Source organism: Buteo buteo, chromosome 26, assembly GCF_964188355.1.
Source record: "Buteo buteo chromosome 26, bButBut1.hap1.1, whole genome shotgun sequence".
Taxonomy (NCBI): domain Eukaryota; kingdom Metazoa; phylum Chordata; class Aves; order Accipitriformes; family Accipitridae; genus Buteo; species Buteo buteo.
This window is the reverse complement of record NC_134196.1, coordinates 2,426,094-2,444,831: the sequence shown is the minus strand read 5'-3', so window position 1 is coordinate 2,444,831 and position 18,738 is coordinate 2,426,094. Positions and strand designations below refer to the sequence as shown.

Sequence of the window (18,738 nt, the reverse complement as noted above, 5' to 3'; positions counted from 1 at the left end):
GCATTTCTCTAAGGCCAAAAATTACTTAGAAGAGAAACCACTTGCTGCCTAAGAAAGACTTCAGCTATCAGGTTGTTATGGAAACACAAGCCTCTTTTGTGAGTTACCTACTCCACTAAACCGATGCGTGGCTCCCAGTACGATCCACACCTATGCTTTGTGGTCCTTATTGACAAGCTCTGAGTGGCTCTTCACTTCTCACTCAACATACAGATGAACTATACTTTGGAGATATTTTCTCCTTGAGTAATAGATGGAAGAAGAAGGGACATTGATTATCATTCACACATCAAGTCAGGCCCTGAGGCACTAATAAGTTTTGCTGGCCCTGACCAGCCTTCTGAGGTCCTCCGTTCACGTCCCCCTTCCTGGAGACACCATTTTGGCTCAGCCTGGGGCGTTCAGTTCCTGGCCGAGCCATGCCGAAGGACAGCCTGTCTTGTGCTTATGCTCATGCCCTGTGCATCCAGACCCCAACTCATGGGCTGACTTCCCAGCTTGACCTTGGACCTGGTCTTGTCATCATGAACCCTCCTGGCCATCGCTGGACCTCATCCTGAGCTGCGTATTGACTTTCTAGCTTGACTTTAGATCTACCTGATCAGCACAAACTTGCTTGATGATCTGGGCTCTTGGCTGAACCTGGCCATGATCTCTAGGTCTGCCCTGCTCTTGGGTGGTGAGATAGGGCCTTGACTAGTGAGACCCCTGCCCTGTCAGCCATAGTAGTCCCCTTCGTTCCTGCCTCCCCGTCCCTGAGGGAGCAGCTGGCCCTTGCTGCTCCCTGACGCATCAGGCCTGAGACTTAGTAATTGGGAAATTCAGCACTCTTAGCAGGGAGGTAGTAACGATCTCGAAGATGCACCACACCACCAAAAGCTTTCACGGACAATCAGTTGCTGCAGAAACGTTGGTGTCAAATCAGCCTAATTTCATAGACTCTAGCTATTTTCAGATGGTTCTAGACCAACTGTTATATATTGCAGTCACTCTGCTTGATAAAAGACTCCCTCCTTTATTATGTTCTTCTCTCTACACAGCCAAGATGATCTTTCTTGATCACTGGAAGTAGTTAATCCCGAGGAGTTAGACTGTGGGTCATGTGTTTAAGTGCACTATATCCTGCTATCTCTGGTTTGAAAAGCATGCTTAAACGAAATACAGCTCTACTAGCAGTCCTTCTGCTTGAAGCAATTTGGCAGAGTGGACTTTGGAAAGGTTAGTGCATGATCCTTCAGATCAATTATAGTTTCGAAATGATGAAGCATGGGTGTCTAAGGCTACTCTTGAATTCTATTCATCCAGGCAATTTTGTATATCTGGCAGTGTTTATGGCTCCTTTTTGTGGCCACTTTGCACAGGTTTGCTTATAGCTAGGAAATAGCACAGAAGGGAAGGCGTAAATTCATTAAACAAGAAAAGATGCACTTGCTATCTTAGTCTCGATCCGAAGAACTGAAATGTCCAAATATTCAGGACAGATGCTGCAAGTATTTGTTACTGAAGTCAGTCAGAAACTGATGACCTGACAAATAGCACATTATTCACCAAGCCAAGTATTTAATGATTTTGGGAACTATGTAGAAGTTTCATATTTTAATTTTGATAAAAATGTTAACACAGCTAAGCTATTTTTCAGTTCAGGTTTCTAAAGAATTGTCTCCTAGATATCTATATGAGACTGCTGACAGAGTGTTATACAGTAGACACAAGAATGCAAGCAGAGGTGAGCTGACACACTGGCTACAAATTTTCAGGTTCCTTTTCACTGTTATGACAGGAGAGGGATGCCAGGCTGAGAAAGCAAAAATCCCCTAACATTGCAGTAGATAGGCCAGCTTTGGGACAGTTTGACATGTTGCAATAATTCAGTGACAAGCTTTTTTTGTTAGTTTCCCTGCTGTGATTATGAGGCTATAAGAAAAAGGTATCATTAATTACAGATTTATTATCTTGCATGGTCCTCCTTACAAGTTACTGGCATTTAAATACAAATTAAATAATTTTTCTAAATAAAAAAACATCATGACTGACAACAGCAAGATTTCTCCAAAGTACATTTAGCTGGGTAGATGACCAGAATAGCTGCCAAGATATCTCTTTCTTTATGTTTCAACTCCTTGCCTTGTGTTTGCCTGCTACAGGCTAGCGGCAACACATCACAGATCTGAGGACATTTTTATCCCCTTGACAGAAGCCATTTCTTAGATGTACCCATGTAGAGTAATTGTACCAGAGCTAGCCGTCTTTAAAATTGCCGACTTGGGAGTTGCTGACTGTGTGGTGGCTGAGAGCTCAGCATAAGTGAGGGCCCTAAGTATTTACCTTATTCCTCAGGTGGATTTTGCAGCCCACCCTGAGCTCTGCATTGCTATAGCTGAGCTGTTTCCAGAGTTGAAGATGGCTCACTCAGGTCTCCTCGACCTGCAGCCACAGTAAAGTAACATAACTGCAAAAAATAGCTCCTTGATCTAGAAATCCCTTATCCAAGGATGATTTTCATGCAGTTTAGGAACAGCAGTGTCTCTTCCTGTTATTGAGATTCTGTATTAAAACCTTTGTTAATCTGCATGGACAGATCAACTTTCCCAAAGGAGGATTTTTTTTTTCCCCCACTAAGTTATTCACGATAAACAGAGTTTGAAAAGTCCTCTATAATTCCTAATGACACTCAATGAGACCTAAAAATATTTTAAGTAGTACTGGTCATCATTCACTATTAAAAATTTAGCATGTAGACTGCCACCTGGTCTCACTCCTAGGGAGTTTCTGCAGTAGAAAATAGAGGGGCAGACTGAAAGAGATATGATCTCTCTATTGGCTATGGACACACAATTAAAATAATATATTTATTAACATTTCTTCTGTAACATAGCTCAGGTTTCATTCAATATTTCTGCTAAATAAAGTGTATGACATTATGAAGTATGGTACGAAATGGCCAAGCTACCAAGGATGGAAGTTAAGCCTATAAGGGTCTTCAACATCACAGGCTCAAATGCAGTATGGTACTGCACCTAAAGTTCTGTTACCAGTATTCTAGACACTAGAAAACTGATCAGAAACACACTGTTGTGGTTTAACTGCTGCCACCCACTAAGCACCGCACAGCCTCTCACTCAGTCCTCCTCCAGCCCGCAGTGGGATGGGGAGGAGAATCGAAAACAAGTAAAACTCATGCCTTGACATAAGAACAGTTTGATAGTTGAAATAAAAAAATTATTAATAATTGTAATGAAAAGGAAGATAATAAAAAGAGAGTGAAATATAACCCAAGAAAGACAAGTGATGCACAATGCAGTTGCTCACCACTCGCCAACCGACGCCCAGTTAGTTCCCGAGCAGCTATCCACCCCTCCCAGACATCTCCTCCCAATTTATATACTGGACATGACACCACATGGTATGGAATACCCCTTTGGCCAGTTTGGGTCAGCTGTCCTGGCTGTGTCCGTTCCCAACTCCTTGTGCCCCTGCAGCCTTCTTGCTGGCTGGGCATCAGAAGCTGAAAAATCCTTGACTTGGTCTAAACACTACTCAGCAACAACTGAAAACATCAGTGTGTTATCAACATTTTTCTCAGACTGAACCCAAAACACATTTTACCAGCTACTAGGAAGAAAATTAACTCTAACCCATCCAAAACCAGGGAACACACTATCTTCTTGAAGATACTTAACAATGCCTACTTTAGCATTAGAATTATCCAGTGCCTTGAGCTTTAGCCATTTATTAAAAGTTTACACCTTTTCCAAGATGATTTGTTGCTACAGTTCACAAAATTTAGTTATATCCTTAAGATCAAAAGGGCAATACTAATGCATGCGTTATGAACTAATAAAATTTTATGGTTATTTTTCAAGGTTAAATATATCATGTGATTTCTTTTTTTAACGGAAGGGCAGTCTGAAAATTAAAATGACTAGTAGAAATGTCTCATTTAAGGAATGAGGATACTGTTCTGGAACAGCCCAACAGAAAGATTAGTAAGACTGATTCATAAATCAATTCATTTATGAAATTAATTTTATGAGATTGATTTATGAAATTTTAAATCCATATTTATCTTTTACTTACCAGAAAAATTTGTCTCAGTGCAGTATTTCAGAATCAAGTCTTAACTGTTAGTTTAAAAACAGAGATACTGAGACAGAGATGCTAACACACTCTGCCAACCTTGTCCTATCAATCTACCGCAGAAACAAAGAACAGATGAACTTGAACTCAGACACACATGCAGTCTTTTTTACTCTTAGATTAGTCCTAATTAGAGGCAATTATTTTAACTGCCAGCATAAACCAATAACGTAACTGTTGTTCTTCCCATATAAACCTAATTTCTTGCAAACAGACATAACACTCACACAACATAGGATTTCAGAAGTGGAAGTAACAAACTTTATGACTACTTTTATTTCCTTTCTGTTCAGTTTTTCTCCCTTATACCTAACAGTCCTTTACCATTTGGTGCATGGAGTTCTCATCCTCTGCTATTGCCTACCAGTTCATATTATTTTTAATTTCCTGAATCTTATTCTGGGAGAACTACAGAGCAGTCTGGTTTTTTCCCCAGTAGATCAGAGAATGGTGACTGACAAGGTGACTGCTCCCAACCTGTTAGGAGTTTACTGGCAGGGCAGATAATAGTTAGAACATGCAGCTCTACAGCTTGAAAGGCCAGCCAGAATGACCTTTCCTCTCAATATAGGAAAGGGGAATTTTCAATCACTGTGTGCAGTCAGTCTCACTCCTACTGCCAAGAGGTAGTAATGCCCCAGACAGTGGGGAGAGCTGATCAGAGTGTCCTACCACCTAGGGAAGGGAGACTGACAGATGCAATTTTATGTTCAAAGTGCTGCCTTGTGCTCTGAAATGATCTCTACACATGACATAGTACAGCAATCTGAAACAGTATTCCCAAAGTCAGCGTGTCTCAGTGATAGAAAAACAGGGAAATTCAGCAAAAACGGCACGCAAATTAGATATGTTTTAAATGAATGATCTCTGTAATCATACATAACTCATTCAAGCAATAAATCTGTATGAACTGAAGTGGCAGGCTGACATGCACATACAATTATGCATAGTGTTAAGTACCTTGTAACTGTGAGCGACATGGTTCATTTCATTTGGGCCATTTGTAGTATAACAGCCAACGTGATTACAGATATGGCTTACAAGGCAGGCCAGTTAGATAACTACTACATTTATAGCTTAAAATAAAATCACATTTTGGAATCTGCTTATTTATAGAGCCAAATGTTCTTCCCAATCAAATGCCGAGGAAAAGATCATAGTGGTATATGGAAAACTAAGACAGAAGGAATTATAGCACATTTGTGTTGTGAACGCATTGACCTTATTATTACAAAGATGATGGGTGCCCTCATGAATGTCCTACAGCTTCCTTGGTTATTCTCTGAGCCTCTGATACGCACCATATCTAACCGTACACAAAGCATATTTCCAGATTAAGACCTAAAAATGTTCTTTTTAGGATCTGTTTTTCATAGTGATCTTAATGGACTTACTATGCCTAAGAAAAATGCCTATGTTCAGCAGACAGCACACTTCCAAAGCCTGGTATTTTAATACTAATTACACTGGAAAGCTTTGTAGTTGAGCCCTATTGCTACGGAGGCAGATAATGAACTCCGTTGGCCAATTTATGGGGTAGGGGTATGGCAATCTTCCCAATGCAATAAGTATGTTTATGGTGATTAATCAAGTAGAAATCTGAAAAACAAGGATAATTTGGCATTTTCTTGCTTTACTGAATGACAACCCGTAATATTGTCCTGCACAGTCTGCTAATTTTTTAGATTATCAGAGCCAAAAAGCCATCAACAAAATAAACCTTCAGTTACACAAGTAGTCATGCTGATGTTCCAGTCAGATTCTGGTCACCTCTGTGCAACTATGCTATAAAGATGCTATCCTATTTTGTGCCACCTCTTAGATCACAGTTCATAATGCAGGTTCCCTCAAGTCTTCTTTAGCCCAAATTTTATGAAGAGGTGGGAATTATGATCCACTCCACCTCACCTTGCAGATTCCAAAGCTGTATCTGGATATCTGGCCCTTATATACTCTGCCTGATACAGCTCTGGCACTCTTCCAATACTAGTTCAGCTGTGAAATCAAGAAGGTGCTTCCCCTTACACTGACTAGATAGATAACACGATGTTAGTCAACAATCATCTTGTCAATCTTGTATATTTCCCAAATCATGATTCATAATCAAGATAGCACAGGTCGAAAAGTCAATTGCCTACTTCAAATAAGTCTGTGCTGCTGAGAACTGCCATTTGTCAAAGCAGACTCTCAGTCCAATTACTTAACATGAAATGATTATATTCCGAAGTTCCTGTACCAGGTGGTGACTAATGAAGAGTTCAAACAAGGGTAATGGAAGAGAGCATATAATTTTGGAGAGCAAACAGTCCTTACAGATATCATTCATCTGACTCAGCATAATTCTATTGTTTTTTAACTATTGTAACTCATTGCTGTTCAAATCTGTATAATACAAACAGCAGTCTGCCAAATAGTCATTTAATATTTCTATCAATTCTCATTCACTGTTTCATTTTCAAAACTGGAGCAGATCTTCCTTTATGTAACATGAAAATACAGAGTACTTTAAATTTTGAATTAGTTGTAAAATGTTGTTGCTAAGCATTTCATTAAAAAAACCCAGAAACAGGTTAGTAAATAGATTGCTGCAAAAGGCTGGGCTTATAGAAATCGGATATCTAATTTGGCTTTTTGCAATCTTGTATTTATCTAGGAAGTTATTTAAGCCTCTGCTTTGTTTTCCCTTCTATACCATCTTGCTGTTAATCTTTATTCTGATATTAAACTCTTATAGTAGCTATAGAAGACTATAATTATGCTGTGATAAGTAAAGAGAGTAGCGTATTCTTAAAAATATAAACCTATACCTTCTACATATAATTCTATACCTTCTGTAACATTACACTTACACCAAAGACTATGTGAAGGATTATTTGGCGATTTACCTGGTCTCGAGGAAGGAACTCTTGCTATCTCTAGGGAACAAGGTTTTTTGGTCACTGCTATGTCTATCGAATCACAAAGACTGCTGTCATTTTCTGAAGAAACTGCATCCAGAGGTACAGAGGGTATTGCTTCCAATGCATAACCTCTCTTCTTTGAATAAGATTCCTGAAATGCAAAAAATTTAAGTAGGTAAGAGAGATGTTTCTCAGATGACACGGGAAAAGATCCAGGTTCAATAACTCTGGCTAGCAGGGTTTAAAATTCAGCAAATTAAATACCACATTCTGCTGAAATCCAAACTGTAACAGACTGGAAGAATTACTTGCATGCTAGAAGAGAGCACTTGTTTCTTTAAAATTTTCTGCAATACAGTTCTTGTTTAGTTACAGATACGTCTTTATTCATCAAACTATGTATTTAGCAAAAGCTCCAACATAAATGGTCTTGCCACACCTGCTTTGCTAGATTCTAATTCAGGGGATGTCTCTTATTCAATTTTTTAATTATATTTCATGCAAGTGACAATTACATTAACCACTGCAATTACTTTCTCTCTGGGGATGGTTTTACAATATGTTTATATTATATAAGAAAGCTAAAGATAGGCCATCTACATTTTGGTGGCAGAATCCCAGGTTGAGAATGAAGATTAATTACTGCTCTATATTTGAGTGAACAGCAATAATGGCACAAGATCCTTTAACAGTGATACATATATATAGTGAATCCCCATCATTAACAAATGTTGAGGGAGGGGAAAAAGGGAATTAGTCAGAAGTTTTGCTGGTACATTAAACTGTCCAATCAAGCAGACTGTCTCTGCTTTAGAACACGAATAAGAAGATACTATACAGTTTCACCAGAGTTTCTAGATTTGTGATTTATGTTTTTTAATCCCAGCAGAAAGCAATTGCATGGGCAAAGACATATTTCCACATCTTTCTTACATTGGACATATGGGAAGTCAAGCACCACACAAATCAAATATGATGTAATAAAACGCAAAAGGCCAGAAAGCACCCTGACAGTTCGATATTATCATAGTACTACTCAGAAAATGATTGCAGAATGTGATGACTAGAACAGGGTGTGGAATAACAATTTCTTCAACAAGAACTCCTCATATTACCCAAGGTAAACTATGGCTGTAGATAACAGTCCCTTTTTTAGGTAAATGATTTAGACTGTTAGTGGATCGTTATACTACCGAACTTTTTGCAGTTTTTCCTGCTCATTGTTTTGTGACCTGACTTTTTATGAGTTCACAATCTGGTCATAACTCAAGGCCTCTCAAAGGATAGGCTTGAGATGGCAGCAACAGGAGCTCCACTTCAAAATTCTACTTGATAACTTCAGTAGAACCAAATTTTAAATCCTAGGTTAAACCACCACTGAATAAAGAACTTGAAAATGAATACTGGAAACAGTGAACAGGGAAAAAAAATATACAAAATAAACAGAATACTAACAAGAATTTGTAATAAAAAATGAGTATGTACTAGCAAACAATACAAGATTGGGAGCCAGTGTTCAAAAAACATGCCTAAGAGCAATGTGATTGTGTCTTTACCTCTTTTACCCTTTCCTGTCAGTCAGAGTATAAGCTCTCTGCATTAGCAATCTTACTGGTATGTAATAACAGTAACTAGTTTCAGCTAGCAGACTCTAAAGATGTAACAAGGAATTTGAAAAGTTTGTAAGTGGGCTTACTGCAGCTCCAAATACAACTTTTTAAACTTAAGTGATCTCATTCCATAAATGAAGTCAATAGAAAATTATTTCTGTAGCCCACATCCTCAAAAAAAAAAAAGCAGCATGGCTATTAGTAAGAGTACAACTGAAATCAAGAAGTTTACAAATACAGTTTTATCACTAGAATAAATGTGCATGAGTTGAAACCTTAGGTTTAAATCAGAGAAAACTTTAAAAACCTTGTAGTTTATAAATAACAGCACTGTTAACTCTGTATTACATTCCTGCCTTTTTATCACAATACATATAGAAAATATTTCTCCCTAGACTGCGCTGTGTAATACGGAGGCATCAAAGCAGCTGAACTGCAACTGCAGAACAAGAGGAGGATTCCTTCCCACCTTGAAAAAAAGGAATTTCTACCTTGTCAATTAAGTCTGCTGTAAAAAGTCAGAGGCAAAAATTTGTTTACCAAAGCAATGACTAAAACAGCAGACTTCAGTTTAATCCTTGTAGATGCAAGTTTCTATAAGAGTAAGTCAGAATGCCAAACCCCTAGTAATAGTAAATCTGCCTAGAGAAGCCCATAAAGAAATACCACGGCCTTAAGATTGTCACCAAACACCAAAGTGAAACCCTGCTCAGCTCCTGAATTCAGCTACATTAAAAAAAAAATTAAAAATTGATATATAAAACATAAGAATAGACATCAGATCCTACTTTATGTCTATGTCACCCAATATTCTGTCTACAAAGGCAGCCAACAGTGCTGGCTTAGAGAACTGTGAAACCAGCACAAGACCAGAACAAGCACGTAGCAGGACTTCTCCTACAACCCTCTGAGGGTCCCACACTTCAGAATCAAAAGGTGCTGACTTTGTTTTGCATGTCCACCAATCAAACTTTCTAAAATTACCTTCTCAAGTTGCCTTTACAGCACACGTCACTTTACAGCTTGCATGCGCCCCGTTTGTTTTTAGCTATCTCACCAAGCTTGAAATCCCCAATTCTTGTACTTCAGAAGGCAACGAATGGTTGTTCTTTTCTTATCCTCTCCTTGTGATTTCACAGACCTCTGTCACACTTCTCTTGTCCTCTCCTTTAGGGAATGAGAAATTCTGATCTACTCACCCAGCTGTTTCAGGCTTTTGACCATCCCTGTCACCCCTCACCCTCTCAGTCCTCAGTGATGTGACAAGGATCAGATTTTCACATGGCATTCAAGGTGAGGGCTCACCAAGTAGTCACACCGACATAGTGATCTTCCCTCTTTTGTACTCTACTCCTTTCCTAATTGCTCTTAACTTCCAATTTGATCTGCTAAATGTTATTCAACATTCTGTAATTAAGATTGCGAGAATATAAATGTCAGAGAAGAATGAATAAAAATGATGGGGTTACTGAGAAAATGGTTGGAATGTAAATTACTGACAAGTAAATTCTTCCCAAATCTCTCCCTAATAAAGCAAATATGATAATAGTATGCCAAGCAGAACTTAAATAAGCTAGAGTCAAAAAAGAATTGCTAATACTTTAAAAAGTCTGGAATTCTATCAACTGATTAAGTGAAGATGATAAGCTTCAATTAAAAACTGCACAGGTAGCAAAAAAACCCAAACTTCTCAAGCAATGCGAAGTCTTCTGGTTGCTGCAATATGTTCTCTATTTTGCAGGTACTGAGCATATTCTAGAAATTTTTAAGCTCTAAACTAATTTAAGTTAGATGTTCACAGATGACAAAATTATGTTAATATCAGGCATCAAGCAATGCGATTCTGTTTTTTTCCTAAGATTAAAAGCTCTTCAGCATTCTTCTCAATAATATCAGTTCTGTTGTCTCACCTCACCCACTGCAAAGAGCAGTAATTCTACAGTAATCCTACATGTCCTAGATATTTTCATCTGCATAATAAAACCTTCTAGAAATACTCTTCCATTATAGTTGAATAATCTTTAGTCCCAAAATCAAAATAATCCAAGTTTTTTTTTTTTTTTAAATTAGAGGTGATTCAATCTTGAATTTCTGTAAACTATTCCAAGAAGTTGAAGATGACGCACATAACTGGCCACCACTATTAAGTCAGAATTGGTTCTTATTTGAAATTACAACTTCATAACAGTAATGTCCTGGGCTGCCGGTACATTAAAATAAGTATGTTTGTGGAAAAGATAAAAATACATACACAATAGAAGTGACAGAAAAAGAGAAGACCGAGAGCAGGTGAGTCACTGGGAAAGCATTAAAGAACAGTTGCCTGTACCAATAAAATACAAATTAGATTTTTGCCTTGTAGAAAGAAGTCCCTTAACTCAGAGGCCTCCAGCCAGCTGGGTCTCTTCTGAGCATATGCTCGGTGGTATAATACCTATCCCTATATAATCCGAAACCTAAACAGGGCTAGAAAATATAAAGGGGGGCGGGGAGGATGTGGTTGTTGATCAGTGGGAATGAATTTGCTTCTAAAAGCATCTATATGGCGATTGCAAATGGTTATATACAAGCGTGAAACAATATTCCATAACACGAGTAAATCTTCAAAAACTGCGTGATATTGAGTTATGCCTTTTCTTCTACGTTTCTGCCAAGCTTCTCACTACTCTTGCTTCTGCCTTCTAGATACTCTTGCATTCCTTTTAAGAATCAATCTGAATGATGTATGCTCAAGGACTCAGACATAAGCAGCATATACAAATTTGTGTTTGTATGACCTAAGAATAAAATGATAGAGGCTCAGTAGGCATCTAATCTGAACTGACATTCTGACAAGAGAGAATCTGTATTTAACTGAAAGTTTTTCCTATCATCCATCTCCTTTCCTACAGAAATCAGGTCAGTTGAAGTTTTATTACTTCCCTGGAACATGGGACAACACATCAGAGTCAGACATAACTGCCAGAGGAGCAACAGCAGAAAAACTGTTCTTTAAAGATGTACTGTTACATCTCATTCATCACCGTGATAATTCATGTAGGTATGTTGTGTCTCACCAGGCAATTACTAACTTATTTATAACTTATAAATTCTAAATTTATGAACCTCCTGGAGTCTAGGCTACTCACAGTTGAAGGCCACACTGTATCCTGTTATTTGAAAACTTACTAGGTCTGGATTTGCTTAAGTCTCTTTTTTGATATATTACTTCCTTGTCATTAAACACTAACTGTCCTCACAATTTATGTAAGACACCTAATAAGAATCACAAAGATTAGAAGAAATAGTTATTTTAGCCCTAAGGCACTTTTTTTAGGAAGTATGGTGAGCAAGAATGCCCCTATGCATATTTATACTTGAAAACATAAATTAAGGACACTGGTTTAGGAAGAGAATGATTAGGGGGCAGTTTCAATGGTCTTAAATTATATTTTCAGATAATTCAGACTTCAAAGAAAACTTTATGGCTATAATTATTGATTATCTGCAAACATATAAGAACAAGAAGTGAAAGATATCCAGGGTTTCCTTTCTTCTGAATAATAAACTTTAAAGGACAAATATTCTCATAAATGTAGAAAGGAAGAATGCAATTTATCTGCCTTCTTCAGAAAATTTCTTTTTCATTTATATAGACAATGAAGGATTACTATTCAATTCTGACATAGCCCTTGAGGCCCACCAGAGTATTGTATCTTTTCCCTTGGCTTGCTGCATGCCAGAGGACCAGCATGAAGAATCCAAGTGACTCTTCTTTCATCATAGTGGGATAAATTCTGCCTAGTTGTTCTTCAAGAGATTACTATGATACTTCTATCAATAAAACTTTGGAGAGTTATTGATCCTAAATGCTCCGTCAACCCAAAGCTAATGATTACCATGAGAGTGAGCAATGACTACTGCATTTATGCCATTTATGTCATAGAATTCTAGAGTAGTTTGGGTTGGAAGGGACATTTAAAGGTCATTTAGTCCAACCCCCCTGCAATGAGCAGGGACACCTTCCACTAGACCAGGTTGCTCAGAGCCCCGTCCAACCCGATCTTGAATGTTTCCCAGGACGGGGCATTGACCACTTCTTGGTAACCTGTGCCAGTGCTCCACCACTCTCATCATAAAAAAATTTCTTCCTTCTATCTAGTCTGAACGTGTTTGCATCAAACATACTTCCTGATGTTTGTAAACAGACTGATATATAACATTGTTGGATTGGGACACTTCACACTGAAATATTCATGATAAGTAACCAAAGGCTGCTGAGAGGAATCAAGAATTCAAGCAAGAACAAATCCTGACCAGTCACTGAAGAGAATTAGGATAGTTTTTTTGACATGCAGCAAAGTGGTGGGGAGAATGCCCAAATCTGAAGGGTGTTGTGTGACTTTGTCACAATAATGTACTGAGCAAAAACAATTGAAAGTATTTCCTATGTCATCATAACCCCAAAACACAATTAGGTAGTTAAATATTTATTTTGACCACCTCTCATTGAAAGAAATCAAGAATATTACTATAATTTTATGGCTAGTAAAAACACTTTTATCTATTACTAATAATTTAACCAAAGTAATTTTTATAGTATCATGTAATTAGAATAATTTTTCATGAGTCAAACTATGATAAATGTTCACTGTTATGACAGCTAGAAACACTTGAATATGTAATTTGTCATAGAACACATAATAAGGTTCACTTCATGATATATTACAGAATCTGGAAAATCCCCAATAATCTCATTCAAGGGTAATGACACTGGAGGATCTACTCTGGTCTGCACAAAATATTTATAATATAGATTTTAAAAGGGTATTTTCTTTTTCTCTTTCACCAGGCATCTAAAACAGTGAGTTTGCTGTTGTAGGAATAATACATGTCCAGAGTTATCTGAAATAGTTCTTTCCCTCCAGCACCTGAAACAGCCTTTTTGAATAAGTTTCAGTAAGCCTTCCACAGAGGTGAGAAAAATGTTCATTTTAAAAAACATGCTAATTTGTTGTCCTGTATCTTTATATTGTTAGAAATGTAAAGATTATGCATAATTTTTCAGAAACCCTTCCAAAAAGTTAGATCTGCTTTTTCAAACTTTGTGTTTGAGGAAAAGTGGGCATTACTTACATAGCACAAATACATAGCATATCTTATATAGCATAAATCTACAAATGTAGATTTATCCTCTCCTTTTCAAATGCATATTTTCACATATCTTGTTTAGAATCTAAAATTTCATATGAAAACTCTACAGATGTCAATCCCCGAAAGCTGAAGGTTCCTACAAAGCTTTACAATACAAAACTCACTAACGTAGCCTAAACTATAAATGTCTGAAAATACGGGTAAATTGTGGGCATAATTAATGCAGTGTAAACCTCAGCAGCAGAACAATATCACTATATTTTATGCAGAGTTTTCATAATTCTATCTGGCTGATATTCAGAATTTCAGATGAAGTTAGATTGTTGTAGTCATGTTACATACTTTCCCATGCCTACAGCACTCAGGCCATGAAAAAGAGCAGATGCTTCCTCTAATAAATAAGTCACTGTGACAAAGAATATACTGCAAGTCTACATAATCTGTTTTATGCAAATGCTAACGGTTGTGTGTGACAACATAGCATAATACAACAACTGGTTTAATAAATGATTCTTAGTTTAGATGAACAAAATGCAATTACAAACTAGAAAGTAATTTCCAGGTTAAATATCCTCCCATTATTTCACTGTTTTCATCCACAACATTAAACAAAAAAACCCATGTCTTGTTTGCATATCAAGCTATAGGAAAATACCTATTTAAAATAAAGGCTATTATATTAAAAAGATAAAATGAGCTGAAATCTCAGCTCCATGGAAACAATACTTCTATGCAAGTTGCTTATGCTCTAATGCCTAGGTTTTAAACACACATACACAAGCAGTTAGCTGAATAGATGGCGCGAATTTTGGTAAATTAAATAAATCGGGATGAAAAAATTAAGAATAGAATGTTATGCATTACTAAGTATGATATTAAAACCACTAATTAATCTTTGTCAAAGTATTCAGATGATATTTCATAGCCAGAACGTCATATATGAAGGAGGGCCCATAAAAACATTTATTTTCATACAACACTTTCTCTAGTAAGAGATAAAATAATTCATTGGAAAATGAGAAGTTTGGGCCAGAAGGTGTCTCGGAGAGTGAATGAAGAGGCTCAGAAGAGTGTCACAGTTTCAAGGGCATCAGCTTCAAAGTTCAAAACACACAGAACAACAGGAGGAAGGCTCTTCTAGTACCTACTGTAGTCAGAAGAAAGAAACTGCTTTCTACTTTACCAGAGACTGATAAACCCGTCTACTTTGTGAGGCTCTGGACTTCATTTGGTAACAGCCCAAAGGTTTGAAGGTGGTTCTGAAGGGACATTTCACACAATATCAGTTTGTTACATAATCAGACCTCTTCACTAAAAAAAAAAAAAAAATAAAAAAAAAAAAAAAGAGGGTTTTCTTATTTGTAAGAAAAGGATCACAACAGTTTTATAGGAGTGGTAGATCTCTTGACTTACAGTGATCCCAATAGTATGTGACTGATAGCTGACTTTTTTTAAAGTCACCGTTAAATCACTTTCCCCTAAGCCAATAAAGAAATATTTTCCACTTTGGGTTAACGTTTTCGAACGTGCCTGAGAGTAGGTGTCAAATATGAACAGAAAGAGTGAATGAGAATTTCTAGTTCTGCCTTTGGATCACAAGGCAGTGAACCATTCATGCTGCTTCTCCCAGGCGAAAGACCCATAGGCTTGGTCCGGCTCTTAAGTTTTGTCTCCTACTCTAGTAGAGCCTACCAGACTTAGGTTTCCAATAGAAGCAGTGAACATGAAGTAAAAACAATCCCTCACATTATAAGGATCAAAATCATAGAAAATGTTAGATACTGAAAAACCCTGAAGTGGAGTCAGTATTTACTAGACAGCAAATGCAGAAAAAAAGTTATCACACTATGTTAAGCAGACAGGCTGACATTTTCTCCCATTTTATAGCTTCATTCCTATCAATTACTGTGCCAGTAAATGAAAAATATATAGGTTGCTATGGAGGCAAGAGAGGAATTGAACACACCTAAGTAGGTCTGGAAGCAAAACACATCATCTGTGTGAACAGCAATTTTCACTATTAACAAAAAACAGAAAAGATCCCTAGAACTGTAAACTGACTTGATTGGAGGGCAGATAACATCACTAAAGTGAGACATTATAGAGGACATTTTCTTTGAAAAGAAAGCTTTACCAACAAAGTGTGTTAATCCATTATCTGTTACAAATAATCTGTGCATTTTAGAAAATATGCTGTATCTGCCCATGCATCTTGTTCTGAAGTAATGTAAATACTTTCATGAATTTGCACAATAGAAACCAATTACTTGATGCCACACCCAATGGATTTAATAGAAACTACAAATAAATGTTTGCTATTTCAGGAAAGGGAATCTCTCATGTTTAAAAGTTTTCCAGTCTGACACTGAAGAAATAAAAATTTAATTGTTTGGTATAAAAGTTATTATTGCAATAGTGTAAGCCACAACTCTCTTAAAAGAAACCCCTCCTACACACACTCCCACAGTAAAACAGAAAGAACAACAAAATGTTTTTTCCAAATATTAAAGTTACTGAAAGTCACATTATCAAAAATGAACAACTTTGTTGTGAATCATACCTTTATCTGGTACACAACTGAAGAGAAAATGAGATACAAAATCAACAGAACAACAACATCTTGAAATAGTTCTTTAAAGGTCCCAGGATACAAGCAAAGTTTGTAAAAGTTAGTACTTTCTGATTAAATAGGACCAAATAACCTTTGTCTACGGTAAGCATGGTATTTCAGCAGTATGAAAACTGAACCTAACGGTAAGAGACAATCAGAGGGAAAGTAAATTCATACTGTAAGTTAGAATCAGTATTTAAAAACTATAAAATAAATTATTCCATTACAACAGGAGAAATATGCACAGTAGTAGTAGACAAATGTTAATACAATGTTATCCGTATCTCCTATGTTCTTAAAGAACCCGGTAATTTTCTATTTCAAACCACAGTTCAGAACCATAGTTCTGAATGGAACCCTATGAACTCTGCTGTTTCCTGGCCAAAAACGTGCCAAACCCCACTAACATTCAGAACATGGATATTTAGCTTTATGGATACAAAAAGTTCCATCATCCAGTGCTATCTTATCATGCTACCTACATACTTGGCAATTTTATGAGGACTGACTTGGCCATTTTGAACTCAATTAGCTAAGACTGAAAGATAAGGACAATACATGAATATAGTTACCTAATTCACTACTCATGACTGAAGCAGAAACATTCAGCTAATGAACATGTTACTTCCTTATGGCTCTTTAAATAAGGAATCCCACTGTTTTATGTCAAAGCTCTACTGCTTTAATTGTTACTATAATGATTTCCATGGTATGATAAACTACTTATTTATTGCAAATACTCAGCCTTACTTATTGCACAATGGAAGCTGAGAATGTGGAGATTATATAAAATGAAGTGGATAAGGATTATAAGGTAACCAATGTCACGTTGTCAATGAAATTTGAACTTAGAAAACTTTCTATAGGTTCATTGCAAGATTCCAGTTTCAGAACAGCTACCACAAAATCATACACCTATTTGGCCAGAATTAAGGAATCTTGCCCCAGATTTGCACTCACACTAGCTGTACATAATACTTTCACTACAGGTATTCTCTATTAATGCTGCATGACCTTCCTTCATATGCAAACTACTATGTCAGTGTTTCACACAAACAAGGTAAAAATTACACAAAACTCTTTGCCTACTAATGCTGTTGCTCTAGGTTCTGATTCAAGTAATTTCTTATATTTCAACAAACGAGTAACTCAACTTCAAAATAGCCATGTAAATGCTTAAAGTTAACATACACTTAAGTAACCTGCAAACTCAAGATCCGTTCATAATTTTGCAATGAGGAAACAGTTGGTCAGGAAAAGCGATCTGCTACTCAGAGCCTGCGTGGCATGTGGAACCACCTAAAGCCAGACAACAGGGAACGCTTGCCAGTAGATCTTTCATTCTGGGTCAATAATGAGATTCTAGCCACTTCCAGTCCAAACTGTGGAGTGCCTGCAGTTCTTCTTTGGTCATACAGTCCTGATGAGAAATAATTGTCCTTAGGAGAAAGATGTTAAGATAGCTGTCCTTAAGAAGCAGCACAAACATTGTTTGTGCACTTTACAATAGAACATTATTACATTCAAAAGACAAAAAAAAAGATGCACTCAGGCTGTCCACTTTGGAAGTGGGCAGAAAGGAGTGAGGGAGGGCTGCCTGCTTTGTCAGCTGTGTACCCTCTGTAAGTGCCCTGGTGTTTAATTTGTGCACAAATTCGACTCAAAAGCTAGGGATGTAGTTAAACACATCCCTCTACTTTGTGTCTCACGCTGGTTGGCTTCCAGTGGCTTCTTGTTCAACATAAAAGAGCAATCAATTGAACATCTTCAGAGATGTCCACGCTTTCTCATTGATGTAGGGAGCACAAGCACCCAGATGGGTTTCTGAATGAACTTTTCTGCTGTCAATATTTATTCATCACAGTGCAAAACCAGTAACTCTACAAAACCAATCTGAATAAGGCAGAATTTAGGCACCTATCCACATACAAACAGATTACAACAGTTTACTCAAAAATCTTTACATGTATATAGAACTTAAGTATCTGCTAAACATAAAGGCTGATCAGGGTCGAAGCTAGTGGGTTGTAAGTACCTAGACAATTAGGTAGGCTAAAACACTGCCTAAGAGTTATGGACTCAATTTTGCTAAATTAAAAATTAGGTAGAATTAAACATGACTTAACATTGCCTACAGATTTTATTTCCTCTCTTTTTTCATAGTATAGAATGTTGTAAATAAAAAATTAGGATGCTATAAAAGTATAACACCTCCAAAAATAATTCAGTCAACTTGATACTGTCAATTTATTAATTTACCTCAATTTCTTCACACTTATATCCTTTATGTTGAAAAATGCTGCAAAATGCAATATGTTATGGTTACACAGAGAGACATTTATAAAAT

The 18,738-nt window shown here is 36.9% G+C and overlaps 1 protein-coding gene across 2 annotated transcripts in view; it reads right to left on the bottom strand.

Annotated features, from left to right (window-relative positions):
* Window positions 1-18,738, bottom strand: part of ANKS1B (ankyrin repeat and sterile alpha motif domain containing 1B) — a 422,725-nt gene that overhangs the window by 291,595 nt on the left and 112,392 nt on the right. For both annotated transcript variants that reach the window (XM_075058028.1, XM_075058030.1), the window contains exon 10: window positions 7,023-7,188. In XM_075058028.1, the coding sequence (XP_074914129.1) occupies window positions 7,023-7,188 (166 nt within the window). The remainder of the gene's footprint in view (window positions 1-7,022; window positions 7,189-18,738) is intronic.